Below are 24,221 nucleotides of genomic sequence, written 5' to 3'. Positions count from 1 at the left end.
GGGGCGGGTGGGGCTCTGGGGGAGGAAGAGGGGGCAGGGAACCTCAGAGACAGCAGAATACTTCTCAGTGAGTGGTGCTCAGACCACCTGCCTCGATCCCCTGGGTAATCATCAAAACTGCAGATTCCTGAGCCCCACCCTAGACCTGCTTGTGGGAATCCAGGGGTGGCGGGAGGGAGCCGCACACCTGATTTCGTACAAGCCCCCCCTGGTGCATCTTAAGTCCCCTAAAACTTGCAGACCACAGAGCTACCCCTACACCAGCACACAAGGAGAGAGAGAAAGAGAGAGAGAGAGAAGCCAGCTGTCTCCCTAGGGTCTCTCTGTCCTCATTGGTAACATGGGGGTAATTCGAGTTACGTGGTGCTCGGATGTGCCTGCGCATGCCACGTGCTTTAGACACCCTGGATCCTCACACAGTGCAGGGGTGATCCCGATTATCATTATCGTTTCAACTTGGCAGTTGAGGAAACTGAGGGACGAACAGGGTTAGTTACTTGCCCGAGGCCATACGGCTGGGATTTGAAGTCAGTGGCCTGAATCTAGTCCCCCCTCTTCACCCACGCATCACGTGCCTGGAGGGGACGGACTTGCAAGAAGCACACGAGTTTTCTGGAGTGAGAGAGAGCGTGGTCACCAGATTTAATGACACAGACACTCAAGTGCCCTTGTGAGGGACACAGACGGGAACCGCGTCAGATCTTTGACTAGATGCAGGTTTCCCATCCGGTCTCACTTACCCCACTGCTGGTACATACTATGGCTTTAGGTGCGACATGATAATTGAACGTTTATATTGAATGTACCATGTTCGTATACTTAATGGATACCATACAAATTATGATTAGTCCATCAAACCCCTGATTTCACATTGCTTAGGAGGGGACTAAAGGTTTTTTGAAACTGAATTTAACATGAAGAGAAATGCTATTAAGTAAGTGGTAGTGTAGGTGGTACTCAGTTGTGACCAGGAGAAGACCAGGTCATCAAGAATGGGGTCTGCGTCCTCTGCTGATAGGTTACCTGGTTCCGAAACGAGGCCCTCAACTTACTGGTTGTGTGTTCTTGGCAAGACTCTCCACCTGGCTGTACTATCTGAGAGGTCTGCTCAGTCCCATTCTGCCCCATCTGAGCGATGGAGAAGCCAAGAGCTTTCTGGGCCACTGGGTCTCACTTTCCAGCCCGTAATACAGGACCCACAGGTACAAGTGGTTCGTGGTAACCAAGAGAACTCAGTAGATCTTCTATCAGGCCAGTCTGCCTAGCCCTGTCTTATTGTTTCGGTGTGTGTTTGGGGGGTGGCGGGTGTATTTCCAGTAAAAGATACTAAAAGTAAGGTCTGCTTTCACCCCTCCCGAGGCCGTGAGTTTGAGCATGACTCAAGGAAATGCAAAAGCAGAAGCTGAACTCACTGGGTTGGTTACTCCTCTCCTGCCAGCGGCACTGAGCTCCTTGTGCCAGCTCTGAAGGCTCCCTCACATCAGCCTTTGTCTCAGCCTGTCAGGGGTCAAGATCAACTGGGAAGAGCCTGGTAACTACGTCTCAAAAAGGCCTGAGTGGCTTAGGCACCTGACCGTGAGCTTGGAAACCCTCATGCTCTCCCCTAGACATTTTCCTAACATGACCCCAAGCCTTGGTTCCTTCACCCTCTAAGTAAGAATATATGTTCCACAGCATTGTATTGGAGCAAAGGAAGTAAAGAATGGCTGCTTTTGCAAGATGGTTATAAATGGGATCTACTAAAAGATTTTCAGCATTTTAAAAGAAATGATAATACTACTGTAAGGAATAATAATGCAGAAAAAGGGCCTCTCCTCTTTTGACCACATAATATTTGTAGCTAGTAAGTTCTGCCTCAGTCTCCTTCCTTTTTTGGATTCATTTCCTATTTTACACTTTTGTGCAGTTTTCAATCTGATTCATTTCTGAGTTGAGCTATCATCAATATTTGGTCTCTTGAATTTCATCTTCTGTTCTCAGCAAACGGAGTTTGTTTTTAGAAGATAAGAATATTTTCAAATGTATGGGACTAGAGGCTTTTCAAAATTTAGAACACTACTGGCTGAGACTGGCCTTGGATTACGGCATGATAACCCTACCCCGTGCCATAAACATGATACCAGCTGCCACTGATTGAGGCAGGCTCTATACAGACACTTCCTCATGAATCCTAACCCAATCAGATGAAGCCCATTTTGATATTTCCCAGTTTTATACATGAAGAAATCAAGCTCAGATTGGTTAAAAATAAATCCTTCTCCAGCTCGCAGAACAATTAAGTTGAGGAGGTGGAATTTAAGCCAGGCCTGATTTATTTCAAAGCCGGTTCTCTCTCCCGAAAATTCTCCCCAGGTTCTCTTTTGTCTGCCCCGCACAGTATTCTTCACTTAATCTGTTTCCTTGTCTTGACTCTGCCATAATCCCATCTGCTTCCTCTGAGCTCCGCTTCCCTGTATCACTCATTTATCTGACTTAATTCAAATGCTCTGCTCTCCACAAAGCCAGGGGCTCCAGAAGTCCATAATAATGTGTTTGAACTTTATGAGCGAACTTAAATTTCCTATCTTGCGTTTATTTCACCATAGGGACCTAAGCTCAGGAAAGACTTAGCTGGGATCCTGGCCCCCCACCTTGCTTAGAATGGCCGCCCTTCCCACAAAAGTACAAACTGAACTTTCTATCTTCCACTGACTTTGCCTTCTGTTTTTCCAATGCTGGGGAAAAAGGTGATAGGGATGGACCTGAAATCCCTGGCAAATGACCACGCAAAGGCCATAACCTTGAAGCGGAAGCTCCATTGCAAGATTTTCTCAGCAATGTTTGTGTCATAGCTATAAAAAAAATCATTATTACGAAAATTCCACAGGAAACTCAACTCTGTTATTGTAAAATTGAAACTCTCCAGCCCCTTAAGCCTGTTTTCCCCGATTGAAACAATTTTTTTATAATGGGATTTTGTTTTTGTTTCTGTTTTTAGCATTATGAAAAGACGGTTGTTCTGTTTCACAGCCTTACCCTTGAATCAGAGATCAAAGGCCCAGCCCCTCTTGTAGACACACAACGTGTTTCAAGTTTCCATTATCGCCACAGATAAATGCTGTGCCTCTCATTTCCACACTTGTTTTTCAAAAGGGGCTGGTTCTGTGATGACCTCCCCACCCCATGCTGCCTGCTGCAGGTCGGGTTCCCTTCTCCTGGACCCTTTAAAACCTTAGCCCAGTAGCACTTTCCAAGGGCCTAGTAGCATGGGGACCTCTTCATGTTTTCATTTGGTAAACCCGCCTTGGGCATTCTGGGTGGGACAGGACCGGTGCTGGGCTAGGGGCCACAAGACAGCTCCTCCTGAGGTTCACAGCCATACCCTCACAGCCACACAAATGCAAAAACACACACAACCCTGGCTGATTGCCTCTAAGGAAAAGCCCAGGGCCCGAGAGGGGGTTCAAGAGGAGGGCTGGGCCTCTCCTGAGCATCGGACTAGCCTCCCCTCTGGGAGGTGACCTCTGAGTTGATAGACGTGGGAAGGGTGAGAAAGGGGACAGCAGAGTGTACTGTAGTTCAGGCAGAGGGTACAGACTGTTCATAGGCTCTGAGGATGAGGGAACCTGGCTGGCTGAGAAAAACACAATGGCCTATCTCACAGCTTCAGAGGCAGTGGAGACCACGTTACTAACTGGTCCTTTCATATTTGGGAGCAATTAGTCCAGGAAGGACAGATTTCCATCATGAAAGCATTTTCCAACCCCTCATTTCCCAGACTAACCCACACCTCAGAGGGGAAAATGGGTCCACTCTCAGAGTGGCAAATCAGCCTCAGAACCGGGGCCGATTTACCGGGCAGCTGGTCAAACCCTATGTACCAGGCCCCACTCACTGCCCAGCACCTTCCTAGGGCCCCTACCTAACACCATATCAGCAATTTCGTGCTCTTTTTCTTAAAGAGGACCTCCAAATGTGTATAGGCTTCGTGTCCCACCAAGTCTGGACCCATCCCTTATTAAAACTCAGGACTCCGGGCTTCAAGCCCAACTGCAGTGCCACCTCTAATTATTGGACTGGGCCAGAGCTACACAAGGGAAGAACTCTTTTTATAGCAAAGCGGAGTGTGGGGAGGCCTCCGCACAGGCTCAGGGAAGGTCAGAAGCCTCGCTGTCAGCCCTTCCCTGGCGACTCCACTCCTTCTCATGAGCCCTCCCTGCTTTCACTGACTGTAGCCACCGTGAATCACTTGATTTCCATCTCACTGTCTGTGACTCAGCTTCCCCAAGTGAACAATCTGTCTGAGTGCGCTCTTCCACAGCGATCACTCGTTTCTCATTTATTCTTATTCATCCTCATACTTAAGCTCTCTTTCGACTTAGTCTGATAGGGGACATGTGAGTTGGAGACTACAGGACATGTGGGCTCTAAGGGGCAGGGGCTAGAGGTCCCTCATGAGGGTGTCTGGATCCTAGAAAGTGGCCACCAAGCCTGAGGTGCCCAAGTGCTGGCTGGAATTTCTCCAGATTTTCTTGGGGTGAAGGGGGCGGGGAATGACCCCTCTCCCCATTATTGGCGTATTCTCTAGAACGTGAGCTCCGTGACAGCAGGGAGACTTGGCTTGCTTTGTTCGCCATGCTTGGCCCACAGTAGGTGCTCAATAAATAATTGGCGAATGAATGAATAAATGGTATGTTACCCAGAATTTTGAGTTCAGATGCCCAGCCAGCACACAGACTGATCAACGCAACATCACAGCAAACAATGACTGAATTTGCCAATTTGTAGGATATGCTATTTCCCCAAAGACATACCCCGATATTCCCCTGCAGCTAAGGGATCTGAATTACGGCAAATCACTAAGGCTGTGAAACAAGGCTTTGTTTAGTGTCAAAACGTGAACTCTCATGCTATCTCTTTATCTGTCGTCTACAGTAAGCTGTAGTCACCTGAACCAGAATGAACGAGAGAGCATGCTTTCCTTTTCAAAACTTCACCAGAATTACCTTCAACATATGTATGATGAGTACTTAATTTTTCTTTCACCTTCCCTCCCCAGCAGAAGTCCCTATTAAGTAGATTCCCGACACGGTACCTTCCATTCTACAAGGAAGAAGGGCTTTGTTGAGCTTCAGAGTTAATATCTCCTGACCCTGGTGGGTCCTCAGAACTCACAGAGCCTAAGCCCGACACCCCAACCCTGATACGGTGCAGACATGGGGCCCACAAGCCCCAAGGAGGGTACCTGAGGTGATGGTAATAAGATGGGAGGTTTTCACAGCATCTCATTATTCATGGATGCTGCTACATACTTTCATCTTATCTCATAAAAAAAAATCCTGGAAAGAGGTATTATTAGCCCCATTTTAAAGATGGGGAAATCAAGGCTAGGAGGCATTCTAGGACTTGCCCAAGATTATATGGATCAGTAGACACAGGGGCGGACCATGGAGTCAGATCTTGTGACCTCAGCTCAAGGACCTCTGGATCCCCATTTCTCAGATGAGAACGTCAGGGCCAGGGCAGACTTGATCATAAGAGTAGGTCACCTGACCCTCTGGGTCCCTTCAAGCATCCTATCTCACCATCCCTGAAGAGAGGAGGACCAGCTGAAAACTGCTGTTTCAAAACAATCAAGTGTCTTTAGCTGAAAAGTCCCCAGGAAGATCTTACCTCTGCCTCTACATCCCCTTTGCCTTTGTTTCCCCAGGACTGGACAGCGACTTCCTGGCTGTGCTGAGTGACTACCCGTCTCCTGACATCAGCCCCCCGATATTCCGCCGTGGGGAGAAACTGCGTGTGATTTCTGAGTGAGTGAGCTTTCCAAAACTTCTACAAAGCCCCCAAAAGAAGAACTCGATTTTGGTGGGAATCATTAGATTTTAGCTATAGCTGTCCAATTCCACATGGGCCCTGGTCCTGTTGTGAGGTGAGAAATTTGGCCCATACAGCAGGCCTTCATGCTTAATCCTCCTTAGTGCTGCCAGTACTCTAGAGCCTTCCATGGCTCCCCATTGCCTGATGGATAAAATTTAATTCCTTAACTTGGCTTTTGAGGCGCTTTATGATCCAACGTCTTCTTCTTATGTTGGCCTCATCTCCCAGACACAGACAGGGTTGATATTATATATTAGTGCAGACTCAGAAAGAGGACACAGAGGTCTGAAAAAAACTTCTGATGATAAACAGAAAGGTATTGCCTTCTAGCCTGTTGTCTCTCCATGATTTGAAATAGGCTATAAAAGAAATAGGGGCTCTGAGCACCTTTTATTTAGATCCTCATTGATGTAGACATGCGAAACTATCTTGGTTAAATCTCAGGGTCTATTTCAGCATAGCAAACACTTATTTTTAAAAAGCCTCCAACAGTGGAAGATCAGCTGGAAACATCATCTGCTCATCCCTGAAAGGTGGCTATTGCCAACTTGTGGGAAGATTTCCTGTTAGCTCAGAATGGGGGAGATACACTTAAAAACTAAATTATCATAGGGAGAGATTCCAGTTAACATGGCCATTGACAGACCTTAAAAAAGGAACATCCCAATGTATCCCAGGCTAAATCTGATTACTCTCTTCATTCGTTCATTCACTTTGACACTCCCCTATTCACTCTTTTCTATTTGTTCTTGTCCTTCTAGTGAAGGGGGCTGGTGGAAAGCCATTTCCCTTAGCACTGGTCGAGAGAGCTACATTCCTGGAATATGTGTGGCCAGAGTTTACCATGGGTGAGTACATTTCCAAAATAGCATCAATAAAGCATAATCTTTATGCAAGTGACTCAGACATCTGCATAGAGAGATCCCAGCCTGGGACAGTGGCAAGGAAGGTATTGGTTCGAGAGGGTCACTTCTACTCTCAGCTCAGTCCCTAAGGAGTGGTGCGACCTTGGGCTAACCTTCCCCTCTCTGAGACTCGATTTCCTCAATAGTAAGACAAATGATGGACCTTGCAGCTCTAATGCGGTGTTCCTGGAGCAACAAGGATTCAGGAACTGTGACCACAGGGTGCAGCAGCCAAAAGTCAGTCTAAGTTCAAACCCTGCCTCCGTCACTTACTGGCTGTGTGACAGTGGGCAAGTTGTTCAACATTCTAAGAATCAGTCTCCTTTCCTCACGCGTCAAATAGAGATCATAGTATAGAATGATAGGAATAATAATATACAGTAGTGGGACAAGTCTAGAGTTGTTAGGAGAATGAGATAGGACAATACATGGAGACTTCTTGAAACCATGCCTGGCATTACCACCAGCACTCAGTACGTATTAGCTACATTCTTACCAATTCGTATCCAGAACACAGAGAACAGGCTCTGACAAAAACGCTTATGTACCCAACCTGACAAATGGAGAAGTCAAGCAGAAAAGGAGACCCTTTAAATAACTGGGCACTGCAGATGAGAAAGCAAGGACGTTGCTTTCCCCTGCAGTTGTGACAGGACGGGTGGCCCTGGTGGCCAGCACACCCAGGCCAGGACAGGTGTGTCTCAGCCCTGCTTCCTTGGTGGGGCCTCGGAAAACTTCCTTAACCTCCTTGAGCCACAGTCTCCTCATCTGTCGGGCTACCAAGGCCGGACCTTGGCATATAGGAAGGGAGAAGGGAACTCCACTTTCCATTTGAGGGATCCAGAAATAACTTCCTTACAGGCAGAGAAGGACTCTGCATGACACCTGCTCACCTGGGGAAGCAGAGCAAACTGCCTGAATATTTGAAGCATAGAATTCAGTGCAATTCTTTGCAGCGTTACTGATTTTGATGATGAATACCCAAAATTGTCTCTGTGCTTAGGATGACAAAGCTGAGCGGAGGCGGGGCAGTAGCTACTATGAGAGTTATGTTCTGAAGGAGAAGTGAGTCATGGAACTCTTCTCATCAGCTGTGTGTCATTGATCCATCCATTCACTTAGCAATCGTGCACGGATACCTTCATGTTGAAGATGTGGTGCTGAATGCTGGCAGGAGCAGGGAGTGAGGAACCCAGATGAATAAGATGTAATCCTGACACTATAGCACTTCCAATCTAGCAGATGCAATAAATGTTCTTAAAATATATAACAGGAAGAGAGGTGTTGTAGCATAGTGGTTATGGAATTCGAAAAATGCACCTCAATTCTAGCTCTATAAGTTGCAATGTGGGTAACTTGGATAAATTACTTAATTGCTCTGCCCCTCAGTATTTCATCGGGGAAAGAGAGACAATACTACCTGTCTCAGGGGGTTGACACGAGGCTTAGACTTCAAGTGCGTAATGTGGTGTGTGGCCGACAATTAGTATTCATGCACGGCTGTTGTTACTGTCATTGTTTTATTGTCTTCATAGTTATAAGTGGAATTTCATGTCAGGACTTGAAAGGATGAATGTCATGTATGCTGCAGTAATTAATGTGCCACATACTATGGAGACCTAAGGGAATAGTGGAAATATTTGGCCGAATATGGTGTCATCATGACCTTAGTAACAAAATCTTTCTTGGAGACCAGTACATAAATAAACGGTACGGGATGTTATGCCTGCATGTCTTCCCACACACGGTGCTTCAGGAGCCCTCAGCCAGCCCCGTCAACGGCCCGCTTTCATGCCACAGGGAGAGTGTTAATATTGGTCACAGCGTGCACTCATCCAGACGTGTGACTGAAAGCCAGAGCACATTCACTGAAACAGAGTCAGTTAAGAAAGGATGTACAATTGCTTCCGAGTACACACCAGCCAGCTGCTAACGGCATTTCCTTCCACGCTGAGATCTGGCCCAGCCTGGTCTGAAAAATGAGAAGGGCCCTTCCCTTTAGAACACAGATTCCTTTGTGTCCCGAGCTGCTTTCTAAAGCGTATTCAAAGTGCCCACTCTCCTCTGGAAGGTGAACATTACATTGAAAAGCTGGACTACAGTATTACAACCGCTTTCTTAAATTGTTAAGTGAAAAAAAAGCAAGAAACATATGGAAATGCATCATGCAATGACAACTGAGTTTAAAATATGTTGAAAAGAGAAGACAAGGAGGAAATAGAATGAATGCAAGGTGGGGCATCAGGTGGTGAAATGAGGTACCACCATTGTTTTCTTTTTTCTTTCCTCCCTTCCTTCCTCCCTTCCTCCCTTCCTTCCTTCCTCCCTCCCTCCCTTCCTTCCTTCCTTCCTTCCTTCCTTCCTCCCTTCCTTCATTCCTCCCTTCCTCCCTTCCTCCCTTCCTTCCTTCCTTCCTTCCTTCCTTCCTTCCTCCCTCCCTTCCTTCTTTCCTTCCTTTCTCATGTTCATTCATTCATTCACTCACAGATATATACCAAGCTTGATAACCTGGACACAAAGGCAAAACCTCAAACGACAGACACAGTCCCTGCCCCCATGGGTGGAGGAGCCGGGTAGTCAGAGTATCAGGGACATAGACATTAAATAAACTACCAAATAGGTCCCTTATCACATTTTAGGATGCTTTTATATAATACGGAACGGGCACAGTGCAGCTGGCATTTGAGAAACAGGCTAAGAAAGATGCTTTGTGCATCTCTGTGTCCTAATTATCCAATGTAACACCTGGCTTGCAGTGTGTACTTGGAAATTTTATTTGAAAGATTAAATGAATGAATGAACCATTGATTGCCTTGCTCTTTTTTTTTTTTTTAATTCCAGCAGAGGGTTTTATGTTAGCTGGACCTGGGTCATTTCTGCATCCCTCCTGTCTTTCTTGGGGGAGGGTGTATTCAGGATACTCATGGCTGTCTTTCTTCTCCCTAGCTGGCTGTTTGAAGGGCTGGGCAGAGACAAAGCTGAGGAGCTGCTGCAGCTGCCAGACACGAAGATCGGCTCCTTCATGATCAGGGAGAGTGAGACCAAGAGAGGTGAGCAGCCTCCAATTCATCTTTCCGTACATGGGTCAGACATGCAGGCTTTGCTCCGGGCTGACTCATTCACTACCTGGCTCAGTTTCCCTCCTCCTATGAGGCATGCAAATCACTCCGGCGCGGTGAGCTTCCGGCAGCCCACACACCATCAGTGCGTCCAGCACCGAAGCTGGGGGGCAGTGACCTGGGGCTGGGGGGGCCGTCGCTGGTGCAGGCTCTGACCCACAGCAGGCCTGGCAGACCTGTTGTGTTCTCACTACACAGCAGACCCTCATTCTTAGTCCTGGCTGTGCCCTACAATGAAATCAGGCAGCTTAGAGAATCGGGACCAGCAGATTCACCATGACCTTCACTGTTTTAATTTTCATACATCCTACGCACTAAGTAATTCAGTGAAAAAGAAATAGCCGGGCTTTGTCATGGTTCGAAGCAAGGGTCCCGAACTCTAGTTTGGCCTGCGTGAATTACTAAGAAGTCACCTCTTCTCTCTAAGCCTAAGTTACCTGCTTTATAACATGGGATTAATAATAGGAAAATACTTGGCAGGTGTCTGGAATGGCGTATACGCTTAAGCTCGCAGAAGCAAAACATTAATAGCCTGGGCTTACTCAGGCTAACTGAGAATTGATATTAACTTCTTAAATATAGAAAATATTTTCAAGGTCTTAGCCTGCTTCCTGTACGTTCGCTATCAAAGAAGAGAAAATGTGGTATCTGAGACTATTTCCTGAGCACTTATTAAGCACCAGAGCTACCTGGTGCCGGATGGAGCCCTCCACCAAAATGGGCATCAGCTTTCCTTTGGGGAAGCAGGGAGCACATATATGTGGATTAAAATTTTTTTAAAAATCCAGGAACAGCTTTTCTCTCCAAAACCTGAATAAGCCGGGTAAGAGCAAAAGCAAAGCAAAGGCAAAACTTCCTGTGCAGGTCCCAGGGATCGCCCGACGCAGGAGACCCAGACTCCGGCATGGCCGGGGCGTGGCGGGGGCGGACCCAATGTGAGTTGCCAGAGCTGATCTAAAAATAATCAGTCCGAGCTGCGGCCGAGCTGGGGCCCAGGTGGGGGGCCCAGGCCCTGCTCCCTTGGGTATGCAAAGTTCTCTTAAGTTTCCACCTGCTACCCTTGACCTACTCACCATACTTCCAGTCCCTGCTGACATTACCGGAAGACACATGCTGAACTGACTCAGAGGGCGGGCCTGGGACAGAGCGGCGAGGGACGCCCAGCAGAATGCTCGGAGGCCTGCTCTAGGGGGACAAAGGTCCCATCCGGGGCTGCCACTTCCAAGCTGTGTGCCTCAGGCTACTTCACGCAGTGCTCAAGACTCAGTTTCTCCGTCTATATAGTATTTGAGAACAATACCTCCCAGAGTCTTTCTGAGAATCATCAGAGACGTTTCTATGGAATAGCTCAGCCCCCAGCCCAGCACATGCAGCAAAAACTCAGCAAGTACAAGTGCCCCTCCATCTCACTGCTTCGCCAGCCTTTTCACTCCTCGAACCTCAGAAGACAGAGCAGGAAGGACTCTTAAACATGACCTAAGCTCAATTCTCTCACTTTCCATTTGGGGAAGTCGAGGCTAAGAGAGGTAGTGGCAGGTGCTCACCCAAAGTTCTACTCTGATTAACCCATCTTGGGTCATTACTCTCATGGTGCTGAAGGAGACTAAACACATTTCATGTCGCTTAGGAATACTCAGAAAAATATCTTAACTGCCACAGTTCCTAAATTTCTGGGAACACCAAGCATAAGTCAGAGGCAAAACGGACCAGGAAAAGGGGGCATAACTGTAAGGGCCCCTCAACTGTGTGACGGAGGAAAATGACAGCACAAATATCTTGGAGCGTGAACTTGGGAAAGACTCGAGAATGACCGCAGATCCGGGATGTACAGGGTGCAACCCAACTCCAGTCATTGCACTTGGTCTAAGGACCCACAAAAGGATGTGGAAGCCCCCAGAATGGCAACTCACAAAGCGAAGACTCATTCCTTGCATTTGAACACCTGCATTGCAACAAGGTTAATGCAACTGGGCTGCTCAAATACCATGCTCCTGGGGTCTCTAAAGAGTGAGCTACAACCAAGCAGACAGGGTTTGAGTAGCTGTTGCTCAAAACACAAAAGCGTGTGTCTGGGTACCACCATCATATCACAAGGCTGAGAAGGTCTCTCTGCCTCAGCGGTGGTGGGCTCCTTAGCTGGCGGCCCTTGGGTGGGGATACATGGAATGCCACTGACTCGTCCTCCACTTCCTGCAGGTTTTTATTCGCTCTCGGTTAGACACCGGCAGGTGAAGCATTACCGCATCTTCCGTCTGCCAAACAACTGGTATTACATTTCCCCAAGGCTCACCTTCCAGTGCCTGGAGGACCTGGTGAACCACTATTCTGGTAAGAAACACTCCATTGGGACCGATACATGACGCCCCTCTTTGCTAACCGCCCCTACCCCGGACACTCAGTCTAGGCTGCACACGGGTCACCAAGACATGCCAGGTGGTTTACTTTGCTCTCTTGCCCATCCTGGCTTCTTCATATGCTCTTTTCTTTTTAATTCAGACTGTAAATTTCAGGCTAAAACAGACTGAATGTGAAGGCTGCCTAAGTAAGTAAAATGCAGCCAACCTCAACTTCACCCCCTCTCTACCTGTAAGTGTAACGAATCAGGATGCCCCTACATTCACAACCACAGACAGTCTGCACTTCCTTAAGTGGACTGTACGCTTGGGCCTCTGGGGCTTTGTTCCGAAATGCCGCTCATTTCCCCTTTTCTGCATGTCAAAATCCTCGTCAACCTTCAAGGTCAACAGGAAGCCACTTCCTTGATGAAGCCCTAAGAGTCAGAAAACTAATGGTCTGTTTTCTCTGCTCTCCTAGCATGTCAGGTGTTTTTCTCCCTAGAACTCTGGGCGTCCTGCCCAGTGACCTAGTTAACTGTGTACTAGTCTGTGTTTCCCAACAAGCTCTTAGACACCAGGGATTATACTTTGTTCATCCATATGTCCTCCCTGGGCCCAGGAGAGAAGTCCAAATGTTTCATGCTGACCAGGATGGGGCGCATCCTCCAGGATGGCGGAAGCAGAGTGGGGTTTGATGGAGGCGATGATATAGTGTGCAGAGTTGGAAGAGGACCTTCACGTTAGATTGGGAAAGGCCTGAATGCCGGGTCAGGAGTTAGAGTTTTATCCTATGGAAAAGGGAGAAATAGTAAAAAGGTGGCTGCATTTCTAAGAGTTGGCTCTGGAACCTTCTTGTGTTCATATCTCAGATCTGGGCAACCTTGGGCTGGCGGTCCACCTTCGTGCCCACATTTCTCCAGATAATGCAGGTGCTGACTGTTCCTACCGCGCGGATGCTGTGAGGTCCGCTGAGTTAGAGCATGGAAAGTGCTGACGAGAGCGCCGGCCACTCAGACGTGGGCTCCTGCTATGTGAGCCACTGTTCCCCAGCCAGGAGGGCTCCCTCCTCCCTGCTTCTGCCTTGTGAAAGGGAGGAAGAGGAAGCTGCTTTCCCTTTGTAAGCATCTTCCCCCTTCCGGGCTCAGGATGTCTGACCCCACACCCTGGGTTCTTTAGGATGTGGGATCTTGAAGGGCACTTCAAGGTGAAAGGAGGAGTCCACGGGGCTGGGTTATCACACCTGGCCTGGAAGAAGTGCAGGTCTGGAAGGAGGAATGGCCGCTATGGAGACCCAGGCCCAGGCTCTGGTATGGGCTCCGTGAGACCGTGGGCAAATACCTTCACTTCTCAGAGCCCCGGATCCCCATTCACGGAAGGTGGATGAGAGCAGCGCCCCCTGCAGGTGGTTGTCATGATCATTGAACCGGAAGGTGAACGTAACATGTTTATCACAGCCTGGCACATGGAGGATGCAAAATAAATGATAACAAGTATTACTCCCATGATACCCAAACACCTAGCAGCTTAGCTAAAAATGAAAGAGGAAGGGAGTCCTGGAAACAGTCAGCTTTTACTGATCATGAGTCAAACTTGGTTGTGGTATTTGGCTTTTAATAAGAATCATCTGAGAGGTGTGGTGACCATAAGTTTTGCATAGACAAAAGCAAACATGAAAAGGATGCTGGCCCAGCAAAGATTTTTATGGACCAGGAGGTCCACACGGCTTCCAGGCCGCAGACGCTCGAGGATCTCACGCCAGGGCAGAAGCAGCGCCTTCCAAAAATGCACCCCTGGCCATCGCATCAGCACAGGGATCGCAGTCAGCAGTCACCTCTGCGAATGACTGAAAAGGGTCTGGATGGAGGCCTGAAAGGCTTCCGGTGCCTTCAGGACCTCAAGGTGGGAATAATGTGGCCAATTTACGTCCCACCAGGTTCGGCGCAGAATCAGAGAAGATGTGCGCTAAGCGACGTGAACGATTTTGTTTTATGAGTTACTTATATTTATTATCCAGTGCTCTTGGGAAAATTATTTAATATCTCAGAGCCTCAGTTTCTGCATCTATAAAATGGGGATTAAAATGCCTCATAGGATTATTGTTAGGACCAAAAAAAAATAATGCCTGTGAACTGGCTGTGATCCTGACCCCAGGGGCCTTGGTTTCTTCATTCCCCAAATGGATGTAACAGTACTGATGGCCCAGACTGGCTCGGGGCTCCCTGAGCTGGCACATGCCAAGCTCGCTCAGCACCAGGCTCAGCCTCCGTGCTCAGAAGCGTTAGTCCTCTTCTTCTGTGCCAGAATGTATTTCTCAGCCTAAGTGTTAACCTTGCTAAGGCAGGAGGTTCCCCCGCCTGTGCTATCTACTGCAGCTGGTTTCTTTTGTGTTTGTGTCTGACTCAGTCTCCTTTGCCTCCTAATCTGGGAGGGCGTTTCAATTTCCAACCCGTGACAGGTAATTATTTCAGATTCACATCCAGTTAAGCTCCCTGTAACCTCAGGGTCCAATCTCACATTTCTCAGTGTGAGCCAGTGTGGGTGGACAGTTGAGTTCACAGGGAAAATCACGTGGAGACGAAGCATTATTGACTGCCACCCTCTGACAGCCTGGGCTTGCTTCTTCAGCTACCATTACCTTTTGTTCTTTGGCAAGGACACCCCAAGAGCTGCATCAATAAGCTGGGAGGTGGAGCCTGCCTTAGGGGCGATGAGCTTCCTAAACCCTGGTGATTTATGTGCTCGGGGCTGGGGTGGCCTTGTGCTGAGAGGCCAGTGGCAGCTCACATCCTTGGCCACCTCATCTCCCCCAGGACATGAGACCCACTGCGCTCTTCGGCCTCAATAGGGCCACACAGAATCTCCTCCATCTGTAAGAACATCTGAGCCCAGCAGGCTCGAGTCTTTCTCATGATGTCGTGGGCTACGGGAAGGCTTCGAAGAGATGGAGGCTCTATCTTAAAGCTCCTGGAAAGGTGGGGGACCATGGAAACTCAGCTATGTCCTACTAGCAGAGGGATAAAAGGAAAGGATTTATTCAATTTTCATCCTCTTTGTATCTAGGGTAGAGAAGAGAGATGTTTCTTCCTTTTTTTCTTTGTCCATTTTCTCCATTTGCCTTTTATCTTTTTTCTCCTCCTATTTCTGTGTCTTTTATCCTTTTTGTTCTGTCTTTGCTTCTTCCCCTCCCTCCCTCTCTCTACCTCATTCCCTCCTTCTCTCTCCATCTTCCTCCCTCCCTTCCTTCCTCCCTTTCTTCCTTCCTCCCTCCCTCCCTCCCTCCTCTCTCTCTCCCTTCCTTTCTGTCTTCTTTCCTTGTTTCCTTTATCTCCCTTTCTTCCTAAAGATGCATTAGCCCCATGCTGTACTGAGCCCCTTCTGTGTGCTGTGGGAGAACACACACTGCACACATCTCCCCCACCGCCGCACACACAGGAGGCTCACCCAAAGCTGATGGCCCTGCACCTTGCTGTGAAGCCACTGAGTCTGGGCCCTCATGCGAGTGCTCTGCCAGCTGTTCTCTCTTAGTAGCACAGTCCCCTCATCCAACAATTGAGGAAACAGGTTCAGAGAGGGTCAAGGTGATTCACTATCCGGGCAGAGCTAAAACTCGAACCCAAGTTTGGTGGATTCTGGATCCTAAACCCTTCTCTTTACTTGTGTCAAGCCAAGCACGGTGTGTACCCAGGACACGTTAATATTTCTTCAACAGCTGGGCACGTGACTCTCAGCCCCTCTCAGATCTCAGCCCCCATTCCCCCTTGTGAATATCCAGGGCCCCGCACCTCACACTGGCCGGGGCATCCCACAGTCGCTGACTGGTTCTCTGCTTCCCTCCTCAGAGGTGGCCGACGGCCTCTGCTGTGTGCTGACCACACCCTGCCTCACTCAGACCACGGCTGCCCCGGCAGTGAGGGCCCCCGACACACCTGTCACCTTGCGCCAGAAGACCTTTGACTGGAAGAGGGCATCCAGGTGTGTGTCTGCATGTGTGTGAGTGTGTGTGTGTGTGTGTGTGTCCTCCATGAACGAACGTGTAAGCCCCAAACCAGCACGTGAGCCTGGCACGTGAACACCATGGCCAGTTACCGCTGGCCCTGCTAAACCCTCGCTCTGAGCAGATGCAGACCCCAGGAATCCCACTGTCCCCTGGGAGGCAGACCCAGCCTCAGGTCTCATGCCCCGGGTGGCATGGCCCTAGCAACTCCCCACCATGGCCTCAGTCCCCGCAGTTGTGCAAACATTTATTGAGCCCTCCTTTGGTGTTAGCTGAATATTTTCTAGCTGAATGATACCATCTTGCTTTTTTCTAATTGTTAGTATCCTAACAATTAGAGAATAACACACAAATCAATCTTGTACAAATTTAATATTACTGTAAACAATCTTGAAGGTAAACATACAAGCAAAATCCTAAGGCAACTTCATTTTTTTAAGGGAAAAAAAAATCTTCCCTTATTTGTCCTATTTGATTGTCAGCTATTGCATTTTCAGGGGTATCTGTAGTTGGAATTATCTGTAGTTGGAGTTGTTGTATTAATTAAACACCGATCCAGACAACCCATTGGCAAATTCAAAGAAAATCAGTCATCAGAAATGCCTGGGAAATGAATAAAACAGCTCCTCCTTGTAAATATCATGAAGAATATTCATTAAAATTTATAGTTGGACGTTTTAGCCATCCAAGGAAATGGCAGTTCAGAGAGGTTGAGTGATTTCTCCAAGATTACACAGCCGCAAATGCAAGAAGCAGAATTAGAATGTTAGATATATATTAACCAGGCTCTTCATTTGTTTTTCTACCTTTTCTCATTCTTTTGTCCTCCATCCCACTATGTCCCTCTCTTTTGCCCCTTTCTCTGTCCACTTTCTGCCCACTCGCAGACGGCAAGATGACCCGGAGGGGGCTGAGAACCCACTCAGTGTGGATGAGTCCCTTTTCAGCTACGGCCTTCGGGAAAGCATCGCCTCCTACCTGTCCCTGACCGGGGATGACAGCACCTCCTTCGATCGAAAGAAGAAAAGCGTCTCTTTGATGTACAGTGGAAGCAAAAGAAAGAGCTCTTTCTTCTCGTCGACGCCGTACTTTGAAGACTAGCCCGAGAACAGACACCATGGTGTTTGCCCAAAGTAACAGAGGTTCAAACTGTCACCTGGGATCTTGCAGAAAGGCACGGTTTCCTGGTCCCTGGGGAACCCCACATCTTCCAGAAGCCAAGAGAAGCCACATGGAGAATTGAACTCTCATCTTCTCTATCTGCGTCATGACAAAGGGAACCCCTCTCTGGCATTTGATCAGGCACATTGCAAAATGTGGACTCCTGGCATCTTCGGGCGAGGGTTCAGAAGAGCCCTGCGTGCGTGCATGTACCACATGTGTGGGAAAGACAAAGATGCTCTCTCACAGGAACGCACCCAGCCAGGGACCACTCTCCAACACACCGCCCAGGTGGCCTCACTCTGAGGTCCCTGAGGAAAACTTCTGAATGAGATAAGCCTGAGAAGAAGATAAGCCAGAAACTGTGGCCTGGCAGAAAGTCTGGGTTTGCAAATTGATCTCCTGCAATGAACTTTTGTAACCAATCTGTAAAGAGACCTCTGGGATATGGCTCCTCTCTTTTTAAGGGAGTTCAGTGACACTAAATGCTAACCTTCCTTACAAGCCCTGAATGGGGAGATCCCTTTGGGCTTCTCGTTCCAAAGCTACGTGTGCGGAAGTCAGATGGCCTCCCTACTTCTGCTGAGACCACGAGTAATGGGGGAGGGGGGTGGCTGCTGACGGTGAAAGCGCGAGGGCAGGCCTGGCACTGCGCAAGATTTCATGAGGTCGCCGACCACGGCTCACAGCACAGGAAGAGCTTCCCTGGGGTGCTGAGATTCTTGTCTATATTAATGCATCAATTACTCATTCATGACAGTGACTGCCAGAAGCGGCACGGTGTTAAGTTCTGTGTAAGGTGTCAGGTCAAAAATATGTGTGTGTGTGTGTGTGTGTGTGTGTGTGTGTGTGTGTGTATATATATATATATATAGAGAGAGAGAGAGAGAGAGAGAGAGGCCCCAGCAGTGTAGACAGGGAGAAAAGTGTATAAACAAATACTGTGAAAGGGGGCTGTAAAAGCAGAAATCAGCTCACAGCTTTGGGTGGGAGTGGGGTCAGGTAAGGGTGACCCAGGAGCTCATGTTTCAGCTGGATCTTTAAACAGTGGAACGGTTGGTTGGACTGGGTAAGTGAGAATGGTTGGATTTTTTGAAAAAAGGAAACTGATAAGTTCTAAAGGAATAACGCATCCAGTATCTTATTCTAAAAAGAGTCTGGCAGCCACAGGAATAAAAATGCTCAGCTCTAGAAAAGATGGGAATTGGAGTGGCTTAATTCTGTCAAACATAATTCTAAGAGACGAAAGAGAAAACATAGCAAAGTTCTAGAGCAGAAGAAGCCTTTACCTCCAGATTCTGTTAGGAAGGGGGCTGCAGATGTCATCGTGACGCATTTTCCCAGTTGCAAAGGGATTCGGGGGGAGGAGGGGCACTGCCAACAGGAAAGGTTTGTCTGTCCAGTATATATGCATTCTGTCCATCTGAGATCACTGCACTGGTGGTGTGTGCACACACGCTTATATGATTTTCTGTATCATCAGATTCCAGTGTGTTTATCCAAGAAGACACTTGTGGTTTCCTCAACATTCCCCAAAGGCTGTTTCTATAGAGCTAGCCAATGTATGGGAAATGAATGTAGCTCTGGGGACCCCGGCTTCCGCCATAAGGCAGGGTGACCTGGTGAACACCTGTGTGTACAGCATCTTCTGTATGGTTTTCTGTTGTGATTCACGTGGTTGGAACATTTGGGGAATAGGCGGAGGGATTTCTAAGTGGGAAGCATTACGCTTTGCTAATTCATGTATGTATTCCTGATTAAAATAAACCTAATGAATATTTAATTCTTGGAAAGTGGGGAGAGCTTCCTGGGTGAGGCCGGTGGGTGGTTCGTCTAGAAGCTCTGTGGGTTTCGAATTTTCAAATAAACTTGCAGCTGGAGAAAGAGGAGACCAGGGAACACGAGACTAACCCGTATTGGTTAGTATCTTGGTTTCTTCTTGAGGTGCAGCCTTAAGAAACCAGGGTTTTATGACTTTTGAGGGTGCCTCATCCAACTTGAAGGTGGATGTCCAGGGATCGAGGGAGAGAACAATTTCTTAGCAATTGTTATGAAAACTTTGTCTCACCTAGACACCCCTGCAAATTACTTTTGATACCTCTGCTATTTGTTCTTCCAAGAGTTTCTTTCTACAAATATGTTTTTGGACACCTATTAAATACCAGACACTGTCTTGGGTGCTGGGGCCATTGCAGTAAAACCAGAGGAGGTCCCCGCGGGGCAGAGCCGGGAGATGTGCCCTTCCTTCCCCACGTCAGCAGGGGTGGCTCTCCTCTCCTTCATCCCCTCCCCGCAGCCTGCAATCCTTGGCAGCCCAGGCTCAGCCCTGCAGATGACAGCAAGGCCCTGGGATGACAGAGAAACACCTAGAAGGAAGCCGGCCCCCGAGAGATCACGAGATACCTGTACTCCACACTTGGGGAAACATTATGGGAAAGAGGAAAAAAAGAAACGCATTTGTTATTTAAGCTACTTTTGTGATGGGTCTCCTTGTTAGAGCAGGTGAGTATTTGCTCCAAAGCGCACAGAAATAAACCCGCCATGATTTTCAGATACTGAGATAACTTCATAGAAAATCCAACGGAAACGACAGACCAAATATTAGAGGCGGTAAGAAAGCTCGCCAGATGCGGAACCAACTTCTTCCGCTACACCCGTATTTACCAACTGGAAAGTAAAATAGAAAACACGAAACCATTTATGTAGGGTCTCGCCTCAAGATAACTTCGCAAAACTTTTATGGAGAAAAGTTCAAAACTCCATGAGAAGACGTAAGGAGACAAAAATACTATGTTCCTGGTTATGGGGTTAAACTGATCCATGGATATAAGAACTAACATCCTAAAAACATAGATATTTTTCTGAAATGATTTGAAAAATTACATGAAACTACAATCCAATTCCCATCAGGAATATTTTTTAAAATCTGTAAACTTATTCTAGAATATATATGGAAGCATCAAAGCCTGTGAATAGCTAGGCCAGTTTTGATTAAGGGAAGCAATGGGGCGAGGGCTCCCACTGGGAGGTCTGTATGAAAACAGGAAAAATCAGTGCTCTGGGCCCAAGCCAGCATCCCCTGCTCTCCACCACTGCTGGTTTAATGGACTCAGCATGGTCTCAGGTGCCCTCTTTGAGCCAGGAGCTGAGCTAAGTGCTAAGGCCGTACTAAGAGCTACTAAGAGCATAAATCACGTACCCAATCAAGCACCGAGTCACAGTAGAAATGGAATAAGATGTGTTAGAAAAATTAAAAAGCACGGAAAACAAGTCGGAATTCCTAAAAGTCGCTATGTAGAAGTCTCTTCCCCACCGTGAGATCTTTCTGTTTTAGAGCTGGAGAAAGCCTTAGAGGCCCAATTCTGCTGAGCCCTGAAGGGTGGAGTGATTTTCCAGGTGGAAAACAGGATGTGCTGACCACAGAAGAGCCTGGAAAGATCTAGAGGAAGGCACAGCATTTTCTAGGAATGGTGGCAGAGCTGCTGAGCCTTGACTGTAGGGCTCATGTGGGAAAGGAGACCGGAAAATTTAGCTTGAGGCCAGTTTCTGAGGCCTGGAGTTCACTCAGAGGAATGCAGAATTGAGGCAATGTCAAAGGAAAGCAATGGAAATTTCTTCTGGGTCCTGAGAATCACAGCACAGAGGACATGACCTCCTCTGCCTTCTCTTAAAACTGGCCAAGGGGTCAGCGCCACAGAATTCAGGCTTGCAATATGGCTCCCATCTTCCTTTTTCAATTTGGCCCCCAGGGCAGGTGAAACACTCAGGATCTGCTTTTGCCTGGAGTTGCCTTCGCTTGGCATGGGACATGGGGGAGCTCGGGTTCCTTGAGTTCCCACAGTGTGCAGGGCACTTTACAAACCTTATATTGTGACTGCGTGAGCCCGTGGGAGACAGAATTAATCACACCTATTTTATCCATGAAGAAGGCAGTGGTAAAGTGTTTCACCCAAGGCCAGCATCTTAATTCTGGCTTGTCTGACCCTAGGCCTGCACTCTTCCTCTGACACATTGAGACCCCGAATGAGTCACAGGCTCTTGGAGAAGGAGCCTCACAGTGTAGAAGAACACAGGATTTGGCTTCAGGTTCCAACCCCTAGTGCAGCTCCTTCTTTACTGTGTGTTCTTTAGCGGGTCACTAAACATCTCTGAGCCTTGGCTTTCTTTTGTCTAGATTAGAAATAAAATAAATGTCCCTGGCAAATTAATGCGAGGAATCTATGAGGTAATATATTCGAAGTGACTTATGGTCCCAAACATGCTAAACAAATAAATATAAGTTATTAATTATCACAGGAGTCTGTTTCATCCAAATTTCAACAGTTCTGGTCCCAAGATTTGTAGAAAGACTGAAGATTTTATCCAAGAATATAGCACCAACTCACATTCATTCCCCCAAACATCTGTTGGTAGAGAGCACATTGAAGAACTGCTAATATCTTGAAGTATTTTAATTCTCTCATTCCCAAATAATTTCACATGCATCCCCCCAAACTGCAGGGAGCAGTTGTAAAGGCTACCTCTACATGACTAAAACAGATGGAGGGATTATTTTTAAATACACTACCATTTGTTAAAACAGATTAGTTTTTGAAATTCCCTAAACATCGAAACCCTCCACAACTTTCAAAAGGAAAATTCTGCCTTCTGGGTGCACTGGAAGGTATTTTTGGTGTCCTCTGGGTCCCACTCAGTGTCTGGCTTCTGAGCAGGCCCTGGGGGAATCAACGCAGCCCTTTAGGATCAACTCAAAGTCAGGAAGGTCTGCTTTCAATACCAGGAACTGAAAGATGTTTGTGCTCAGGCCCCCTGACACTCAGATGCACCAAGCATGAAGGGACAGATTGAAGAAAACCTGAAGCAAAGGACGAGAAACAAAAGAAAGAGGTGGGAAGGCGAGAAGTGGACTAACCGGTGGGTCCCTTGACAACCCCCCCTCCCAGGTTCATGAGCTCCTTTACTGCTCGGATGTTAATCACGGAGCATTGACCCTAAGACAGCAGTGCTGGGTGCCCCGGGCTCTGTGGAGAGCCAGGCATCCCCGACTATCCTGGAGATGACAGTCTTGTAAGAGAAACATACATGGCAGTAGGAGTAATTATGTACCGGTGGGGAAGCAGGAGAGATGCCGTACGAGATTTACAGATGGCATCAGCCATAGGAAGAGGGCCTGGTTCGAGGCTGGAAAGTCTGGAAGTAGCCCCTGAAAGATGAGTAGGGAGGGCAAAGAGGAAGATGGGAGAAAAGGAATCCACGCACAGGAAACTACCAGTAAGAGGCAGGAACGAGTGCAGGGACCCTTCAAGAAGTACTAGAAGGCTCCCGTGGCTGAAGGGGAGAGATGAAGTGGCAGGAGGCCCTGCTCCTTGGCAGGGACAGCAATGATGCTGATCCCACCTCCACTGTGCTCAAACAGTGACACTTCTCCACCCTGCTTATGATCACAGGTTTGGATCCTGGGAAGGCTGGAGAGAGCTAGATGTGGTTTGATGGCCTTAGAATCGCCAGCAGGTCCATGGCACTGGCCTCAGTGGTTCTCCTTTGTACCTTCCTTTGTGTCACTTAGTAGTCTCCTCGTTGCTTTCTCTTCCTCCAGCACTGCCCCTCTTACACGCATCCTCCGCCGAGCTCTAAGAGAAGTCTTCCTGAAGGCGAGTCTAAGCAAGTTTCCCACCTGCCTAAAACCCTTTGATGGCACGAGAGTGCTCATAGCAACACTATTTCCAGTAGCCAAAAGCAGGAAGCAACCCAAACATCAATCAATAGATGAATGGATAAACAAAATGTGCTGTACACGTACAATGGAATATCATTCAGCCCTAAAAAGGAATGAAACTCCGACGCATGCTACAACGTGGATGAAGCTTGAGGACACTATGCTAAGTGAAATAGGTCAGTTACAAAAGGACAGATCTTCTAGGATTCCACTAACATGAGGTAAATTCATATTAGAGTGGGCAAATTCACAGACACAGAAAGTAGAGTAGCAGTTGCCAGGGGCTGGGAGGAAAGGAGAATGGGGAGTTAGTGTTTGATAGGTACAGAGTCTCTGTTTAGGACGATGAAAAAGTACTGGTGACAATTCATGCTGATGGTTGTACTACATTGTAATGTACTCAATGCCAGTGAATTGTACACTTAGTACTGGTTAAAAGGGGAAACCAAACCAGCAGCACACAAAAGACGCTGAAGGCTCCCATGCACTCAGGATAACACCCGAGGTGTTTACTGCAGGCTGGCTGCTCTCTGCCTCCACACCACTGTCCACGCAGACCCGGTCCTCCAGCTGCACTGCATGATGGGCAGACCCCAGCAAAGAGCCAAACTTTCCCTTGGTGCCAGGACTCTGGTTACGTGCCTACACAGCCTTCAACATCAGCTGGCACAGTCTCTCTCTCAGGAGGCATTCTGGGACATTCTCTTTTTCCCCTGAGTTTGGTTGGGAGCGTCTCTCTGAGCTGCTCTAAGATGCTCTTTTAAATATCTGCTTTAAATGTTTGTCACCTCTTTCTCCAGTAAACTACAAGCTTCCTGAGAACGAGGTCATGTATTATTTAGCATGGCACCTCCAAAAATGAGCATAGCACCTGGCACCAGCTGGATGTTCAATAACATTAGAAGCTCATCAGTGACACAATAGCCATCAGAGCATATGCTGTGGTCATTAGGTCGTTTCCTCCATCATAATTATTTCATCACTATCAACATTCTCATGCCATCATCGTCACCATCAACATCACCATCACCAACATCACCATCATCATCATCACCATCAGCATCATCATCACCATCATCACCACCATCATCATCACCATCATCACCATCACCATCACCATCATCATCACCATCA

General features: G+C 47.7%; 2 protein-coding genes across 2 annotated transcripts in view; one reads left to right on the top strand and one right to left on the bottom strand.

The window, feature by feature from the left end:
• Positions 1-19,164, top strand: part of SLA (Src like adaptor) — a 34,850-nt gene extending 15,686 nt beyond the window's left edge. The window contains exons 3-8 of the mRNA XM_024741006.1: positions 5,690-5,789; positions 6,618-6,704; positions 9,708-9,811; positions 12,077-12,208; positions 16,056-16,188; positions 17,098-19,164. Of these exons, the coding sequence (XP_024596774.1) occupies positions 5,690-5,789; positions 6,618-6,704; positions 9,708-9,811; positions 12,077-12,208; positions 16,056-16,188; positions 17,098-17,311 (770 nt within the window). The 3' untranslated portion in view covers positions 17,312-19,164. The remainder of the gene's footprint in view (positions 1-5,689; positions 5,790-6,617; positions 6,705-9,707; positions 9,812-12,076; positions 12,209-16,055; positions 16,189-17,097) is intronic.
• TG (thyroglobulin) overlaps positions 1-24,221 on the bottom strand; it is a 239,456-nt gene that overhangs the window by 70,767 nt on the left and 144,468 nt on the right. The gene's annotated exons all lie outside the window — the stretch shown is intronic.

This window comes from Neophocaena asiaeorientalis, unplaced genomic scaffold (genome assembly GCF_003031525.2).
Source record: "Neophocaena asiaeorientalis asiaeorientalis breed wild unplaced genomic scaffold, Neophocaena_asiaeorientalis_V1.1 scaffold177, whole genome shotgun sequence".
Lineage (NCBI taxonomy): Eukaryota > Metazoa > Chordata > Mammalia > Artiodactyla > Phocoenidae > Neophocaena > Neophocaena asiaeorientalis.
The sequence above is the reverse complement of the archived record's forward strand: the minus strand, read 5'-3'. Positions and strand labels throughout refer to the sequence as shown.